This window comes from Hetaerina americana, unplaced genomic scaffold (genome assembly GCF_022747635.1).
Source record: "Hetaerina americana unplaced genomic scaffold, ioHetAmer1.1.p SCAF_21, whole genome shotgun sequence".
Lineage (NCBI taxonomy): Eukaryota > Metazoa > Arthropoda > Insecta > Odonata > Calopterygidae > Hetaerina > Hetaerina americana.
The window spans coordinates 9719450-9738847 of NW_027286775.1; the positions used below are offsets into that span (position 1 = coordinate 9719450).

A 19398-nucleotide genomic window follows, 5' to 3' on the forward strand; every position below is an offset into this window, starting at 1 on the left:
TTTTTAGTAAAATCCTTTCCTTAGCCTGCCTAACCGGAATTGGGAGGTAGAAAATATTATACGGATTAAAAATAAAACTGATGATTATTCATTATTGTTTCATATAATAAGTGCAGTTATATCCAAAATTTTCTCTTTCATGCAGAGATGTCTCAACATCACGACTGCCCCAATTTTAAACGATCACACCGTCTATTTCTAATGTAAAAATGTATCGTTTCTCTGTTTCTCCACGAGAGCGTTGACATCGCACCTCTGTATTTTCTATACGTACGCAACATCCTTATTTGCTTATCAAGTTGATTTCGGCTTGGGCGGAACTAGGCGGTGTCTGCTGAGGTGACTTGGTGGGAAGTTCTTGTCGTCATTGGAATTTGAGATTATTTAAGCCCGGTAAGTTATCGGCGATTTACCATTTATTCAGTTATTCGTCATCGTAATGGGTTGAAATGTCTGGCAGGCACAAAGTAGAGGATGAAATCTATGTGGGGGTCGTGCATTATGTTAAATGAAATGGTCGTTCGTTCCTTAAATACCCCTTCCCCGATTTGTTTCTGCTAAGTGAATATTTTGGCGGGATTTTTTTTGTAAATCTCCTGTCTTCTTTATATACCCATTATTTCTCCGACTATCCATTTCTAGACTAATTTAGTATCCACGTTTATTCAGCAGGTATGTCTGAACCCTCGGTGCAAGGTGATAATGTTGGAATTGTCGACAGCCCCGATGTCGAGGAAATAGATTCAACTTACAAACCCCCTCCAGAGAAAACGATTGAGGAAATACTGGAAGCAGATAAAGAAGATGAAAGTCTTAGAAAGTACAAAGAGACTCTGCTCGGGGAAGCAAAAGAGGGGAAAGTAATCGTGGGTAAGTCTTCTCTCTAGTTGTTAGCAAAAAATGATCTTGTAGATGCTTTACCTCTTAATTTTCACTTCGCTGATCATCATAATATAATTTATTACTCCCTTAGGTTTTTGTGAACTGATTTTTAGACTTGATTCATTTTTGAATAGGAGCTGGTTCATAAAAAATATAAGGTTCACTTTTAGATGGAGGTGCAGTAAAATGATATATATGGTGTTATTTTTCACATTTTATGGTGTACTCATTAAATAGAATTTTGAATTATCCATAGTCCAAGGAAATTGATGATTTTTTTCGAGTTTCCTAATCTTGCATGAGTCTATTACCCCATTTCGTAAATATAATATAGAAAAATTCCTTAAAAATAGAATATTTCGTGCCTTTACATTTCCCTTAGTTCGAATGCAATGAAGTTTAAGTTCCCTTGTATTGAACATATTAATAATTAATGTATTATTGCATATTTTCACATTTATATTTAGTTCCTATGTTAACAAGTCACTATATTATTTCATCTCCTTTTGCATACTATCCATTGATTGAGTGGCACAAAAATAGATAGATTCAACTGTTAGGTTCCATCCAATAACAAAGATGGGGTTCTAGATGGATATATGATGTTGGCATTCACAGGTACCTGGATATATAAATACTTCTTTCTTGAGACTTTCCACAATAATCTCTCATCAGCAAAAGTGTGAGTGGAAGTCCATCTTGCCCATTCTCAGCCAGGTCTGAGGAGGAAAGTTTGATAAAACTAGAAGGTATGAACTTCTTTGCCATAAAAACAGCAAGACAAACTAAATCATGAGTTGCTTTTCTTTCATGAGTCCCATGCATTGCCCAAGTGAACAGGTGGGTGCATAGGACACTCCCTAATGCAGGCGAGTGTGGGATGTAAGAGGATTTTGCCAAGTTAGCAACAAATCAGACCAACAGATGCAACAAGAACTTCTGAAATATAAAATGCACAAAGCTTTGTTGCTTGGGGATTTAATTGATAATTCATGTTGATTCGCCACCCTCAGGCAATACACCTCAGTTCATTATTGCCTCGAAACATAAGCATAGTGGAGTCACTCATTAATTTTTTCATACCTACGCATTCAATAAAAAAGAGATGCAATTGAGATGAACCTAAACCTGGCTGTGAGACTAATTGTCATGGCTCAATATGTGATCACCTCTTAACTTACTGAATTGTGACTTTCACGACCCTCTCTAAATGTTAAGGTTTACATGGTTATGCGTAATGATAAAATTAGAAAACATAATCCTACGGCTGCTGTTTCCAGGCAATGGTACAGGTAAGGGGGGATGCTTTGCCCCTTATGTCCCTGGCAAACAACACGATTGCTTCCAGATGGAAAAGTGTGAGGGCAAGTGTGCCCTCCTTCCATTGCGGAAAATGTATTTTTCTACTGTTCTTTATTTTGGTACTACTAGTGGGAAGAGCTGGAAATCAGAAAGAATTTGAAAAAGGGTCATTTGGTGAATGATTTATTGTTTGAATACCTCTCCCCGATGCTGGAAGCATCCCTTTCCTTCATGGAAAGACCTAACTACCCTTCCCCCCCCCCCCACTGTGAAGCCCACTACTCGCCTTTCCTGATGCTTCCAACAACCCTCTCCTCCTTCGCATCAACACCGATCAAGACCCCCCCTCCCCCCCTCTGCTTCTCCCCCTCTTATTTACCTCTTCCCCCACAAGAATGGCATATAAATGAACCACACTTTGACTAATTTGTACCTGATGATGACGCCTAGGTGTTGAAACTAGTAGTACCCAAATAAAGAACAGTGGAAATATACATTGTGCTCTTCATTTAATGAACATTATCTTCCACAAAGTTGAGCTAGAAACCATCGAATTAATCCAAGTCATCTATTCATGATCAAAACTGTCTACGACCGGTCCCAAGTAAATTAAGAGTGAATATTGCAAGTTATTGATTCATAAACCTGCAAAATGCCCATAAATGGCTAGGATTGCTTAAAAAAAGCATTAATACTGGTAGAATTTATTATGGATTGTTGTGGTCATATAATTCACCTCACGATGTCATAGTAAACTGATCAGGCAATGTCGTATTTGTAATGATTTTATGAAGTGCATTTTTCAAAAAAAGTAATCTTTATATGTAATTGTTTTCTGGGGAAGTGTGAGAACTTCTCTTGAACATTCTCCAGCCATAATTTTTGCGACTGTATCACAAAAAATATAATTTGATAAATTCAAATTTCTATTAAGCATAAATGATGCAAGCCAAAAATTTGTTGACCCCAATTACTAATTATCATAAATATATTCTCTCATTTACCAATTTGGTAAGAATTCCATTTGGAGTATAAAACAGTTTTGAGAGTGTGCACCATTAAATGCTTATGGTGTGAATATATGGGTAGATGTAGATCCAGTTTTCATTAGAGGTAATTCTCAATACCTTTTCATTACTTCCCTTCATGCTTTTGGGTATTTTAAAAGTGTCTTAAAAGTTTCTGTAGAGACCAGTCAAGTTGAGTGCATTGGCATTGCAATTAAGTCGACTTTTGATTGTAACAGCCTTTGCAGATGCCACTGTACCAAGGTCATTCAAATCCTTAGTGTTGATTCCCAATTGAAGGAATATGTAGACTCGTGCCATAACCTGCACCTTAAGTAATGAGTAAAAAGGGATTGTATGCTCTCTTGATGTGAGGGTTGTGTAACTGCAAATGGACCGAGGAAAATCCTTCAGTGATTATTGTAAGGTGAAATAGGTACATTAACTTTGAGGTTTTCCGAGTTAAGGGTGAATGAAGGAATATCAATCCACATTTTTGTAATACCCTTGCTTATTAAAGAGCCCTGATGCCTAAATCTAGGAATGCTAGATTCTGCCACTCCTTTCTCCGCCTTTAAGAGCTCCCTGCACTGCTGATTTAGCACATGAAGAGCTATATACCAGCTATATAGTCCAGCCAACCATAGTACTTAATTAATAGCAGCACTGTTAATTCAACTTAAGAAAAATCCAAAATTCACAAGGATGTTTTATATACTGTGAATGACATTTATATACTCATTATTTCTAATTTAAATGACTTGTGTGAGTATTTTATATTTGTAAGTTGGGGTTAATGATTATTAGATTTATTTTAATATGTTGCTTTATTATCCCCAAATCATTTTCACACCGCTAACAGTCAATGTTAAAATTTCATGGCAGTAATTCTACTGGAGAAACGTGTACTTTGAATCCCATGAGTGAAAGTTAGATTGATATTTAAATGAAATGTTGATAACATTCCAAATGAACACTATGTACGTGTGAAATCACAACCCATATTAAAATGCATGTGAATAAAATCTGCTTTCCCTAAGTTTCCCTTTTATTTGTTAAAGACATATAGTTGTGTGATATAAGAACGCCTGATTCATGTAATGGAACCTCTAATGCGTCTAGTCTAGTCAATCAGGATATAGTTCTGATATTTTACATCACCTAAATGTTCATTCCCTTGATTTGGAGTTGAAGCCATCAATCATATCCATGTTTAAAAAGAATTATGTTATTCTCCATCTATTGAATGAGCTTTTCGTAGCCATGCAGTTGCTCCGTTCTTATGTTAATCTTTTGGTGTAGTCCTGGGCACCAAAAGGTTTAGTTTGAGTAACAGTTTGGTCTCATAAACCTCTAGGGAGTCCAATAAAGGCAAAAATCATGCCTTAAGGTTCCGTCTTGTTAAATATATGTGGGTTAGCATGGTAATGTACCACAAAAGATAAGAGTATGCTACTAATTACCAGCATTATTTCCAGAACCTGATGATCCTAGGAAGGTGATAGTGAAAAAGCTTGCCCTCTGTGTAGTCGATAGACCGGACATGGAACTCGACCTTACCGGCGATCTAACACAACTAAAGAAACAGGCAAGTGATATTTATTGGCCCCGTTGTAATTTTCATACTCGTTAAGTGATGAACTTGTGACATGTGGCACACCTAAGCTAAGTTGAGGGCGGACAACTTTGCACTCTTTTAAGAGAGTGCTCCTGACTCCTAGCTTACGATGACTCACGAGGGCTAGGGTGGAGGAACAGCATTTAGCGGTGCATTCCAATGGCGTGGCAAAAGTCATCAAACATCTACCATATTTAATGTTCCCTTTGGATTACTTAAGTATTTCATATCCATCTGTACGTGGTGTCATCTGAGGTGTCGTCCGTGTTGATGTTCACAATTTGGCCATTGCCCTGCTGCCATGAAAAGAATGTGCATAGTGTTAAATTATGGGGTCCATACTTGAGTGGCATTCGTTGCCAAGAGGAGGGAAGTGACGGCAGCAGTGGTGACAGTGAAATTCAGTTTCTGGCGGAATACACGGATGCTTGCATGAGCAGTGAATATTCTTCTTAAGAAAGCAGTGGGAAGATTGTTCTTGCATTTTGATTCTTTATAATATTCGATGTGATAAATAGAGAAGAAGATGCTCTTTTTGCTACTTTTTCGGAGGAATTCCGAAGGCTTGAGTGGAGCCTTGATGGAATATTCCCCTCTGTAATGTGTACGTCGAGGGTTTCCATGCACTGTGGGCACGTCTTACTTGGTGCTCTGTTGGCCAATTATTATTTGAGCATCAGCAAGGACCCAACCTTCTTAGTTCTCGCAGATGGGCTTTTTGGGATTCATTATTGTTATAATTTGATTGGCTTTGTCTTTCCCATTCTCAAAATAAGACTTCGTTCCCCGGGATTCCCAATTCAAAAGACCATTGTGGACCAATTTGTTTGTTATTTGGCACCGATTACCCTTTGATTGAGAACAGTTGCAACATTCACCTCCCTGCCTCTCTCTCTCTCTCTCTCTCTCTCTCTCTCTCTCTCTCTCTCTCTCTCACACCTCTCATAATATGAACCCTTGGATGTCTGGTTTGAAATAATAAGACTGCTGTAACCTCATGTTGCAGTTCCTTCAGTGCTACAAAGAGGGGCTCTACATGGTCAGAATACTATGCATTTGCCATTTGTGGTTGTTAAAACCTTTTCTTTATACCTTGACTAAGGCACCCTAGCCCAAGTCGTAGAGCATTGTTCTTCCTCGTGATTCTCAAAGAGCAGAGACGTTTGATTGCTTAAGTTTTATTTTAATTGTCACGAAAGAAAATCCACTTGAAGGAAATAGGGGTTTTAGATGGTCATTAACAATGTACATGCTACATATCACATGAACTTTCCCTCATTTGTCGTTCATCTTTTTCCTCTTCAGTTCCTCATAGTTCTAGCTGCTGGTTTGCTGTCCCAATGAGCTCATTGTTCTTTTCCTTCCCCTACCTCATACTTTCTCTTCTGATATGGTCTTCAGTGCTCTGCCATATGGTCAGCCACAAATTGAAAATTTCTAGTTTAACATAGTGGAAGTATTCTATATTTAATTCAAGCGTTACTGTTGCAGATGTTCATGTTTTACGCAATTGACATATTCAATTCATTCTATCGCAGCATCATGAAAATATACTTTGGTTTCACGTATTAAAAGTAGAATGTTAATATAATTTTAAAATTCAAAGATTGCACAAGTTTTGATTTGTAAATTAGCTCCTACATTTTGCATTGCAAGAAGAAACTTTTGCCGTGTAATACAAATTCTCTTGCTTAATCTTGAACTAAGTGCTGCATTTGAGTTTTAATTCATTTTGCCAAAATATTCTCATAATAAATGTCATTTTTTTTCCAAGAACGTGTGCAATGGTAATTTCAGATTTTCTGTTTGTAAATAGAATGTAAATAATGCTTTGTGTGGATCAGCTGGCAATTGAGCCTTGCTTGATAAATATTTGTTAATATGTTTCTTCTGTTGTGATGTGCCCTGTCTTTTTACCCTTCTAGTATGTGTACTGCTCATTCAGATGCACTTCCTGTATGTATGTACATTGTTTAGAGGGCTGAATGTTAATTTATTTCATTTTTTTTGGGGGGGGAGGAGAGATAAATTGATAATAATAATATACTTTATTCATCTCATAATCATATTCACATATGGTAGATGTCATCATTTTTCGCATTTGTACTGTCTGTTACATATATTGCGACTTTTTATAGGAACATACAGTTGTTCATAGTTAATATACTTAACAGCACAATATACAATCACATAAAATACTTGTATTGAAAATATTTGTATACGTAGACCTAATATTCTACTCACACTCGACCTTGTAGTTTTAGGCTCGTAAAGTTAAGCTCATAATACTCCTCTATTGAGTATAAAGGATTGCAGGTAAGCCAATCACGCAGCACCCTGCGGAAAACCACATTGCGGGCTGACTTTACTGAATTTGGAAGCATGTTAAACAATTTGATAGGTAGACCTTCAACTTTGTAAATCCTTTCTAGCCTATAGTATGGAAAATCCATATTAGACTTGGCTCTGGTGTTATGGCTGTGAAAGTCAGCCCTAGTGGAGTACATACTCATATTTTCTTTTACATGAACTAATGAATAGAATATATATAAATTGTAGACTCATCATTTTTAAATTTAAAAAGAGAGGTCTACAGTGTTCAAGTGGGCATGAATTAGATAAGGTACGGACTGCCTTTTTCTGCATCACAAGGATTAGCTTAATATCAGATGCATGCCCCCATAAGTCTAATGCCATAAGTAATATGTGAGTGAAAGAATGCATAGTAGGCATTAATTAAGTAGTCCTTACTCACATATAATTTCAATTTCCTGAGCAGAAATAAGGCTGGTGCAAGTTTCTTCCTAATGTGTAGAATATGAGCACTCCATGTTAACTTGGAGTTTAAATAAAATCCCAGCAGTTTCTCTGGTGTAGCAGATTTTAGTGTACGGAGAAGATGCTGAGTTTTATTGGGATTCAGAAGGAGATTGTAGGCAGAAAACCAATCCACTGCCTTTTTAAGTATAATAGGAACTCTATTCATCGCATCAGAATGATGGGGGGAACTATGTAGGAAAGTAGTATCATCCACATAGAGGACACAGTCAGTAATCATATTGGGGCACAAGTCATTAATCATGACCAGAAATAAAAGAGGTCCAAGCACAGAGCCCTGAGGCACACCATATTTAATATTTAATGGTTTTGACTGTTTACCATTTACATAAACTGACTGCTTACGATCGGGTAAGTAGGAAGAAATAAATTTTAGTCAAAAGCCGAAGAGAGGTCACATAGCGAGAGAGCCAAACATTGATTACCTACATAAGCCTTAATGATTTGCTTTATAACATATTCAACAGCTTGAGTCGTACATTTGTTGGGTCTGAAACCAAACTGAGTCAGTGTAAATAGATTTAAAGATTCAAAATGGTCCAGGATTTGATTAAATACAACTGATTCAATGATTTTTGAAAGTGGAGAAATAATTGTATTAGGACGATAATTGTTTGGAGAACTGATATCACCACGTTTGTGAATAGGATTGACCTTGGAAAACTTCAACTGGTCAGGAAAATAACCAGACTGGAGACAAGAGTTAATGACAATGGCAAGAGGGTATGCTAACCAGTCAATGACAGATTTGATTGAATTATTTGAAAGCCCAAACATATCTTTACAATTAGAATTCTTGAACTTTTTCACTACTTTAATTATATCTATCTGAGAAACTTCTTTCCATCTAAATGTAGTATTGGTGGTGGGAGTATTACATAATAGGTTATTAGCAGTGTTTGCTGAGGTTTGATTAATATTATTTATATCAGCTATAATACTGTCAACCGGACTAATAAAGTAGTTATTAAAAGATTCAGAGTCTATTGGAACATCATCAGACTTTTTACTTAATCCTTTTTTGATGATAGTCCAGGCTGCTCTGCATTTGTTGGATGCACTGTTCATGTAGCTAACATTGGCATGACATTTAGCCAATCCTTACTCAGTATAATAGTCCTTCTTGTGGTTATTGTAGGTTTTTTTAAGATCATCACTACCACATAGCTTATACTGCTTATATAAGTTGCGTAAATTCCTTCTCTTATTCTCAAGGTCAATATTAAACCAATTTGCCTGTGGATTGGGCTTCTGTTTCAGCTGAATTAATTTCTTTGGGAATGCACATTCAAACAATGACAAGGAATGACTAAAAAAAGTTGCAAACTTTCTTTCACAATCAGTATAGGTCAGTTGGGCATCCCAGTCAGTGTTATTAAGCAAAGTTATGAATTCATAGACATGGTGTACAGTCATCTGTCTAACATACACAGTTTTGGAAGTTTTGTTATAGCTATTAACACACAGCTTAGGGTGCCATGAAAAGGAGATTGCAAAATGATGAGAGAGCATGGGGTCAAAGACTTTGAGAATACAGTCGGATTTGTCAGCATTAGTTATTACATTGTCAAGACAGGCATTCAACCTAGTCGGTTCCAAAATGGCACAATATAAATCAAAGCCCCCGAGAAGAATGTCTAGCTGAGTATGATTCCTTGAAAGGCAACCCATGTCAACATTTAAATCGGTTCCTATAACGATAATTGCGTGAAAGTTTTGAAGGTAAGTTAAAACCTTCTCAAGCTGTTCACAGAACACATCGAAGTCTCCATTTGGAGAACGATAAATAGATGCCACAATTAATCTCATTCCTTTATGGTACCCGGCAACAATTTCAAAATGTAGATCCATACAAAAACGATGTAAATCCAATCGTTTACAGGGGAGATCATTTTTTAAACAGATGCATACACCACCATTTTTGAAAGATTTTCTACAGTAGATTGAGCCAAGAGTATATCCCGTTATTTGATATAGATCACTTTCTTGCTCATGTAACCAGTGTTCGGAAAGACACAGAATGTCATAATTTGCCGAGTTCAAGTGAATTTCCAGGTCACAAATCTTGTTTCTTAGGCACTGAGCATGAAGCGCAAGGAAGTTGACAGAAAAACAACTAGAACTACCTGAGGGTTTGGGAGTTTTCAATTGGTGCACTAATCATCCGGAGTATTCCGGTGGGATCTCGGAAAAAATAATTGCCAAGGAAAATATTTTTTGGCCAAAACTCTGGGGAAAGGAGCTTCTCATGGAGATCTTCGTCAATCGAGATATGAAAAGAGGCATAATTACCCCTGGATACCTTAAGCTGCTCGATGTCTACTGATGTATCGGGGAGCTCGGGCAGGTGGTCCTTCAGATATGACATAATTGCTTCTATCGTGGTGTCAGGATGAAAATTCCAAACATTCACGTGAGAACGTCGATTAATGCCAGAGATGGAGCACTTTTTATCAGAGGAGCCCATGACGGGTGTACGGCATCGCCGCTTATGTTGTATAACATTAAAGCCGTCACTAGAAATGTAAGAAGGTTGGCTAACAGAAGCATTTTCACCAGTGTATTCACTTGGTTGAGTGACGACGACGGATTTCAGTGGTGGATGCAGAAGATAGAGAGGTAGATTGAGGTTGAACAGGGGACGTAGCAGGCACTGTAGATGCATTCCGTTTGAAGGCACGAGTTTGCGGACGTTCTGGAGCACCAACCAACGGTAGGCTTTTTCTCTGTAAGCATCGGCGGTTGAACTTGAGCATTAGGCTTCGGAACATTAACAGATTTTAAACAGTCTGTAAAAGTAGTCGCATATTTAGGCTCTTCAGTAGTAAGTTCGCGTTCAGATTTTAACTTAGTCAATTCTTCCTTTAAAAATTCAATGTCCGACGCCATTTTGGAGATTTTATGGACAGACGCTCGGCAGTAAGAACACTTCCAGTATAAGTCACGGCATTCTAATAATGCTTTTTGAGGAAGGTCCCTATTTATTTATCCCGTACATTTGATATGAAAAAATCGCGGACAAAAGTCAGAGCAGGTAAATTTATTGGTGTAATCGATAGGATTTTTACAGGAGTCACACAACAGATCGCCATCTTGAAAGTATATTACTCTTAATTAGTGAAGTACCTTGAAGGACCAACTATTTCAATAGTAAATAGTATTATTTTAATAGTAATTACTGCATAATGAAAGGAGGACATGATGGGCATGCTTTCTCAATAAGAAGAGAAGATTAATTGAACTCTTTTCTTTATTTGGAGGTGCTAAGCCTTGAATAAATCATTTTTGTAATCTACATAAAAAAACATGTGCTCCTTATATTTTCTACCAGAGAGTAAGTTTAATTTTTCAATGTTTGTACATAGCATGATTCTTCTTGTTTTGTCGGCTCTCCTGGTTCATTAATGTTGAAATCTCTCTAGGAGTGATACACATTATCACAACATTAAAATGTTCCTAGCCATCAGCTTTCAAGGATGAGTAACCCGCAGTCCATGCCTTTCACTAACAAGAAAACTATTTTTGGATTCTGTTGTTAATATGCCATTCATTTTTTTCCTTTTTAGGTTTTTGTCATCAAAGAAGGAGTCTCATACAAAATAAGAATAGACTTTGTGGTGCAAAGGGAAATTGTGCATGGTTTGAAATATGTACAAAAGACGTACAGATTGGGTATGCCTGGTGAGTGTTCATTATGCTTTGCAACATGTTTTAATTCAAGATTTGGAATGTCTTGGTTCACCCACTATAATGGAGGTGTGGTCCCATACCAGTCAGAGATCAGCTTCGATCCTGGATTGGAAATGCACTGTTATACATCAATGCGCTGTGATGGAAGCTGGTTTCTGATTGGCTATGGACGGTACCTCCTCGATACCATGTCAATATGGCTTAATGTTTCACTTGTTGTTTTCAGTCTTGCATGGGTATTTGCCATCCATGTGATGTAATTTGACCATGTTGAGTAAGAATATTAGTTCTATTTTAACGGGACTTGATAGTCAAAGGGATAGAGCTTTGGACTACTGATCGGAGGGGCCAGGTTTGATTCCCAGGGTAGCGTCTCTGGGCACCCGTAGCTCCACTCAAGCTATGTGATTTTTCAAGTACCAGATCTTCCTGGGAAACCATACCCGGCACAGGGAAAGGGACTGGCCCCCTTACCCTGCTAATTTGGGGATTTCAAACACCATTGGGCTTAGTATTGGGTGAACTCTGCCATCACCTGCCAAACCAACCTTTGGTTTGACGATAGCCGTTTTTATGGGTTCATATCTTGAAGAAAATCTTCATTCTTTCATTGGAATTTTCTGGTGAACTTAAGGAAAGATCAGAGATAATCCTTCTGTTGGAAGATTTTTGATTTTCTGATTGGCGGAGTTGTGAATATTACTTCGGTTGAATCTTAGCAGCATTAGCATAAAATGGCTCTGAAGAAAAAACAATTACAATGGCTGTTGCAATTAAGGCAAATCTGAAATCGTATAAAAAAATGTGAATAATGGATATAATTTTGGTGTTTAGTTATTTATGACCATCTCTGCTGTGCGTTTCTTTACTCAGTTCTTAATTACTTATTATTTTATGGTTTCTTTTAAGTGTGTGTTCAAACCAAATGTTTCACTGCTCTAAGTTGTGTAATTAGATTTGTTGTGCATGGTATTGACCTTTTAAGTTGATTTTGGAATATTTTATGCAATATTGTTTTATGGGAAATAATGAATCATTGTTGTCCTCAAGAAGTATTAAAAACACATTTCTTTCAAATGAGTTGCAGCCATCATGAAATTCAATGTGAAAGTGTAGGCAGACAATGGGAGCAACTATTGCCTAAAGCTCCCTTATCTCCATTCCCTAGATACATAGTATAATTTTTTTCAGATGTAGGAATAATAATCTTTGTGAATTTGCTACTTATCATATATCTGTGGAATAAGAGCAGTCGACATTTCTTTATAGAATGGAGAATTCAGTTTGGAGTTTTCTTGAAAATGACATCAAAAATAGTAAAATGAATGAGGTTAAATATTGTACAGTATGAATTTACATAATTATAATTTTGGCTTGAGTATTGCATTTACAATTTTTTCCTAGGTAGACTAGTTAGTGAAGCTTGTTTACATTTTCACACTTTGAGCTGAAACGGTTCCTGAATGGAGTTCATATTTCAGCGCTGAACTGCAGCTTTAAACTGATCATCAAATAGACAAGTGTTTGGAGATTGGTTGCTTTACGTTTAGATTTTTCTCTAATGGGTTTCATTGAATTGCTTTTGATTTTTCTGCATTGATATTCATTTTCATGTCAAGGGATCTCAGCCATTACTTGAGTTGATACAGTAATGGGATTGACAAAGCAGTTTGTTTGAAGAAATTGGTGCGGATTTAGCATTTAAGGTTTCATTGAGGGGACAATATACCATTAATAGCGTTTGAAAAGATCTGATAATGATGTGGAAACCCCTGGAGAAAGAGATTACTACCCATAATATGCCGGCCCTGTTAGTGGTGGGGTAATGTCCTCACCTGCCAAATCAAGAGGTCATGCATGGGTTTGATTTCCGCTTAGATGGGTTTCCCTCCACTTAGGGCTTGGTTGTTTGTCTTTAATGTGATACATGTAGGGGTTGCGTGGGACAACATGCTATGAAGTCTCACCCAAATAAAGTTGTTAAATAAATCCTGCACATTAGCCTCCACTTTCATTTAAAAATCAGTGTTTCACTATGGGTGAAAGGATGAGGAAATGTGACCACTTCAATGAGGAACACTTAAATTTGAGCCCAGTAATGATTAAAAGGGAGATGTATTCTATCAGAATCCTTGCGTGTGTGGACAAATTTTATAAAGGTGTAATGTTTATGGAAGGGATAAATTTTACCCGAAAGATTTAAGATTACCTGCTTACCTTCATTGAGGTGTTTATTAAAATGTATCTTCTGCTTATGGCGTAACCAGTATCTATTTATTTAAAAATTCTCATGAATGAACCTGAACAGTAGCTCGAGTAGTGTGAGATTTAGGGAAGGTGACTGGCAGCTGAGGTCATTTGTGGCATTGGGGATGGATGCGAAAGGACGAAGGGTGGACCGAAATTTGGCATTGGCATACTCATAATGAAAAGCACCTAGGGGTCTGCAGTTATTAAGTCCCATCTGACAGATGGCGTACTCACTTTAAGTGCTCTCGCACGTAAAGCACCTCAAGTAGGGATCAGGATATCAGCGGTAGATATCGGCAGTCTCCAGGATTTCAATCCGAGCCCTCTGGGTGGGAAGCCAGTGCACTAGCCACCGTACCAATGGGATCACCCAGTATCTCAAGAACTATAATGTTCCTAATAAAAAGAGATGTTTCAGGCGTGATATGGTGGAATATCATGATTAATTAAAAATAGCAATTTTCCACAAAAATAAAATTTAATGCGACCGGTTTCAATGTTACTACATCATCATCACCTGATGCTGATGTAGTAACATTGAAACCGGTCGAATTAAATTTTATTTTTGTGGAAAATTGCTATTTTTAATTAATTATAATGTTCCTGTCCCTCAAAAATCACGTGTAACAATGACATTTTTAATTCAAGTAAAGTAACCAACATTCTATTCAGAAATATTTCTAATTTGGAAGTTTGGTGCCTGAAAAGTAGGCCTTCTCCAGTGTCTGATAGAGTTGTTTATTTTTTAATTAATTTCTTCATCCGGTCACTGCCTATGTGTATATAGCCATCTTGCATAATTTAATTTTTTCATAAATGTTTTAATTTAGTGCATGCTTTAGCCATTAAATAAGTAAGACTTTGTTGCAGCTCATGGAGTAATTAGCGAAGCTAATTATTAATAAATGCTAATAATGTTGATTTTTGTTTTCTTTTGCTTGCACGGACTCACAGCTTCTGCTGGTGAGTATTTCCATTGTCATAATTGTGGGTGTCTTACGTATATCATGGTATTGCATTTGTTTTCAAACTTTCATTGCTGCTGTAGTAATTTATATATCGGTGTACTTTAATTGCAAATTCATTTTTGTCTCAGTTCCCACTGAGTAATGTATGTACATTCCAAACCAGCTGGTGTTAAATAACGCCAACCTAAAGTCATGCTGGGGAATTAATAATAATAATAATAAGTTTTTTGATTCTTGCTCCTTTTTGAAGTCAACGATGATTGGTGGTTTATTGTGTAATTAGCAATTTAAAAATATTAGATCCCTGGACAGGGATACCGTCAATATTTTCCTGTGATTTACATGATTTTTGCTATCTTATCACATGCATTGGGGATTTTGATTCAAACCTACGATGGTTCTCTCATTTCTTTTCCCAGTTAAGATGTATATAAATTGAAGGAAAATAATTTTTTTAAATGTGGTCCCTCGTGTAGACTTTCTTTTTATTGTACAATAAATTTGGTGCATTTCTTAGTATCTCCAAAATAGTGATGTTTTATTCAAATACTGTTTCATTGGAATCAAGGAATTAAAAGTGTTTCAATACAAGTTATTCTATAGTTTATACTTATGTTATATTCTTCAGTTGGTCACATAATTCTGACAGCCCCTTATAGATTTCGTGCTATACTTTATCAAGTAACTGAGAATACAGCTGACGCAAAGCATATCAAGTACTTGAGGAGGAAGCATTTGCCATAAGTATAATTTTATAGTTATTTGCATTCAGTCCTAGGTCATGCATTGGAATAAAAATTGTGGTTGAGTAAGAGGATTCGCATGTTTTAAATATTCCTCTTGGCATCACCAACCTCACTCATGGCCTTCCATTCTAAATATGATTCGAGGTGAGATTTAGAGCAATTGTGTTATTTCTGGTAGGTTTCTCCTGTAATGGCAAGTAATGCTCACTGGGAAGAGTTAATAATGGTTAGCCTTTCATCCAAAGATAATATGTTCCAACTTCAATAACTTAGGTTTTTGCTGAATGCATTGAAATGTTCCAATTTTCCTTTCCGCTCGTAGCAATCGACTGTTGCTCAAGAAGAAGGGGTTGGGTTGGACAAGGAAATTAAGACACCGATACTTAACCGCATTACCAAATAATTACTGAATAAGTACCAAATTAGGTTAAGAAACCTGGGTGATTCTAAACTCCAGTCGTGTTGCCCCTGAATTCAACAGTGATTAATGAGATGGGTCATGCTTTTGATTTCACGTTTGCTTAGTCTCTTAATTTATATTAATTATAAATTAATATTATTTTATGAATCCAATAAATCTCAAAAATTTTCATCAGTATGAAACTTTAAAAGACGTATCGGAGGTCTCAGAGGAGTGCTCTTCTGAGAGCATTCAATACGTGCTCACCCCTAAGTGCTTTTATCGCACTGTACTTGTATGTATTAAGTGGAGTCTTGTGTTAATGGTGCCGCCCATTTCAGTTGACAAGATGACACACATGGTGGGGAGTTATCCTCCGAAAACTGAAATCCAGAGCTACACGACGCCTCAAGAGGATGCTCCGTCAGGGGTCATGACTCGGGGCACGTATTCGGTGCACTCCCTCTTCACGGACGACGATAAGAACCAGCACCTGAAGTGGGAGTGGACTTTTGAAATCAAGAAGGACTGGAAGTGAAGGGGGGAGGGCACGGCTGGCTGCGAGGGGGTGGCAGAGAGAGAGAGGAAGGTGCCATTGACGTGGCAAACACATCCCCGATGGCCAAGGAGAGCCTTCAACGTGGTTTCTCCACCGAGGCCGCAGTTGTGGGCTTGCTTGTTGCATTATGGACTGTTGTATCCCCTCTATCACTTCCTCTTTCTCGCAGTAGGTCATTCGGTAAAATGGAGGGGTCTCTGATTTTGAAGTTAGGCTTACAAATGCTGTGGATGTGAGAGGGTGCTAGAGAGAGATTTTTAACCCCTCTTTTTGTGCGCTGATTTTGTTTACTTTTAAAGCATATCAACATTGGTTAGTCCGCATAATTATCCCTCATCTGTGTGAATAATTTGATTTTTTTCAAATCTGTAATTGTTTTTGTTGTGATATCGTTTCACTTTTGAATGTGAAGCCCGATAGCAGTTTAACTATTATATGTTAAGCATTTGGGCTAATTGGTAATTTGTTAAAGTTTTTTTTGAACATGAACGCTAATCTTATCTGATTTGCATGATATTTACGTATATTTCTTGGAGTGCTATGAGAGACTGAATGGATACACCAAAACAGCGTTTTTCCTTGTGATAAAAGGCCATATCGTTATATGGAAAAAGTGCAATTTGAAGTCGTGGAAGTATTTGCTGTCTCTAATCAATAATAGGTATTATTAAGTTACTAAAATTGGTGCAATTGTTTGTCTCCTTAAATATTTAGGTTATTCCTAAGATGTCAAATGTAAGTGTTGTCGTCTAGACATTTGTGTTAAATTAATTAATCTATGGCATTAAGTAGTATTCACCAATCCCCTTTTTATCTTTGGAAATGAAAGGCTTCTCACTCATAGTGACTATATATATACACATACATATAAGCACATTTTTATTCCAATTATCGTAAAATTATTTTGTAATTCTTGGTCTATTTCTCCGTGAGCAAGATCGGAAAGAAAGTTTGGTTGGTTGTGAATAGGGTACAATAAGCATAACAGTCATAATAAGTATTAAGGCATAACTTAGGAGGGGTTTGAGTAAAATCAGTCTATTATAGATTTTGGTATTACTTTTGTCGCAAAGTATAAATTAAGGGTCATGTATACATGTTTTTTTGGCTGTCGAAGCATTTAAGTGGAGAGGATGATGCAGCGTTTGGTATCTCTTGGTGCAATTTGTATTTCATGAACGAATTCCATAGTATGAGAGGGAGATTTTATTTTAAAAAAAGTGCATACATCTCAGGTGTTTTTGATGACAAACTTCTTCTAGTGTGCTAATGATGCTACCAATTCAAGGTTCAATGAATTTAATGAATGCTATGGTTTGGAGAGCATAGTGATGAGCCACTGTGTGCCTTGCATTTTTTTACATTAGAATTTGAAATGAGATTAATTTATTAAAGTTTCACCACTCTTTAAGGAAAACTTACGATTACACTCACCCTAAAAGTCACTTGACCATTGAGTTGCCATGCTTTGCATCTGCATGTAATGCTGCTTTTGTCTTGTATTTAACCTGTTCATAAAGTTAATCGTCATCTGTTTTGAATAGCCCCTGCATCAATGATTACACTGTTGGCAAAAAGTACAAGTTTTGTAGCGTTTATAAGTGGTATTATGAGAATAAAATGAAAATTTAAAAACTTGTGTGTCTATGACATTAAACCCAAATTCAAAGTTGTTTCACCCCAAAGCATCATGAGACAAAGTTTGTTGTACACCTGATGAATGTGAAGAATGAAGATCATGGACACCTTTCTATGTGGCCAGGAAACAGTGCTATAGTGAATAGTTGTGTTGTGAGTCGGTTAATGTGTGCCCCAAAGTCCAATTAATGTATCAATGATGCACTGCGATATAATTGACAAACAGTGAATTTGGTCCGAGATGGTGATTTAGGAAATATTGTAAGCAATGTGAACCTCGGCCCTCACTGTAAAGTTGGGTGAACAACACATTCCCCACATTTGTACAATTTTCAGCAAATGAATGGCCAAAATACTCTCTTCCAAGAAATTTTCCAGGATTGAGGCTGTCTTGAACTGAACATTCACATTAAGATGAACAGCACTGAAGCATTTTAGTTACAAAGTGCTTTCATACTATCAATTTGTTTAGGTCTCTCAGAATGGCCACTTCTTAATACATGAAAATGCCAAAAACCCCAACGAAGTTAATAACTAACCTCCATAATGCCCATTAGACTTGGAGCGTCTTATTATATCCTTACGAACTAAATCGGTGCAAAATTCGAAATAGATACCTGCCGAACCACGAGGTCCGACTATTAAGCGACCACTCATCTTACTTAATATGCAAATCTTCGGGTTGATTACCGTGGCTTAGCGAGCAAAACATACAGGATTTTTTCATTGTGTTTTCTATGAACATTGCAGTTGTGCAGCTTTCACTTTCGGCTTGTTCTTATAGTAGCTATTTTGGCAAGTTAAATCTCACGATTATTATTAAATCTCTTAAGAAGCGTCCGGTTAAGTTCTGACATTAAACTACTATAATTTTACCTACGAAAGCATCGCAACTACCTACTCGGAATTAAATTCGGTTTTCCGAAGGAGAATTTCATATTCTTCGAAACAGGCGCGTGATAACATCTTTACAGAAGCCAAGTGGTCCCATAGCAGTCTACCAATGTTTGGTTATGCATCTACCACCTGAAATATCAAATTCACTACAAAGAGTTTTAAGCTAACATATTTCGGTCGATTAATAACTAAAAAAGGAGGTTGAGTGGCCATTTTAAGCTCGTGAGATTGCAGTTTCTGAAAACTATTTTCTCGTAGTACTTGCTCACCGCTGTCAGTAAATTAATTTCCAAATAACTATTCCGCACACTGCGATACAACACATTAAATGTAAGCTTTTTCAAAATAATCTGAAAACAAAAATTTATCCAAGAGCTATAATCATATTTCTCGGCACAAAGAGAGGATTGTGTAGAGATCATTCTTACGCGAGCTAAATGCTTCATTCATCCAGCAAAACTGGCGCTATGAATATATTGGTAGAGAGCCTTTTACTGATCATTAAATACGTTAAAGTTCTCTGAGAACTAAGCACTATACATCACCACTTACATCCTCGTATCACCTTAAATAAAAATGTGATACCATTCCTGTTGAAATTGT

The 19398-nt window shown here is 36.9% G+C and overlaps 1 protein-coding gene across 2 annotated transcripts; it reads left to right on the forward strand.

The window, feature by feature from the left end:
* Positions 1-211: 211 nt before the first annotated feature.
* On the forward strand, positions 212-17897 carry RhoGDI (rho GDP-dissociation inhibitor). 2 transcript variants are annotated; one of them, XM_071586199.1, is made up of 5 exons: positions 212-393; positions 673-870; positions 4670-4779; positions 11214-11328; positions 16043-17897. In XM_071586199.1, the coding sequence occupies exons 2-5, from the start codon at positions 675-677 to the stop codon at positions 16237-16239; spliced, it is 618 nt and encodes a 205-aa protein (XP_071442300.1). In that variant the 5' UTR covers positions 212-393; positions 673-674; the 3' UTR covers positions 16240-17897. The 2 variants fall into 2 exon arrangements, with proteins under 2 accessions (XP_071442300.1, XP_071442299.1); XM_071586198.1 differs by having other exon boundaries at positions 213-393; positions 670-870.
* The last annotated feature ends 1501 nt before the right edge of the window (positions 17898-19398 follow it).

Coding starts and splice junctions, on each gene's coding strand:
- RhoGDI (XM_071586199.1), top strand. CDS start 675: ATGTCTGAACCCTCGGTGCAAGGTGATAATGTTGGAATTGTCGACAGC. Junction 4,780..11,213: donor TAACACAACTAAAGAAACAG/GCAAGTGATATT, acceptor TTTCCTTTTTAG/GTTTTTGTCATCAAAGAAGG. Junction 11,329..16,042: donor GTACAGATTGGGTATGCCTG/GTGAGTGTTCAT, acceptor CGCCCATTTCAG/TTGACAAGATGACACACATG.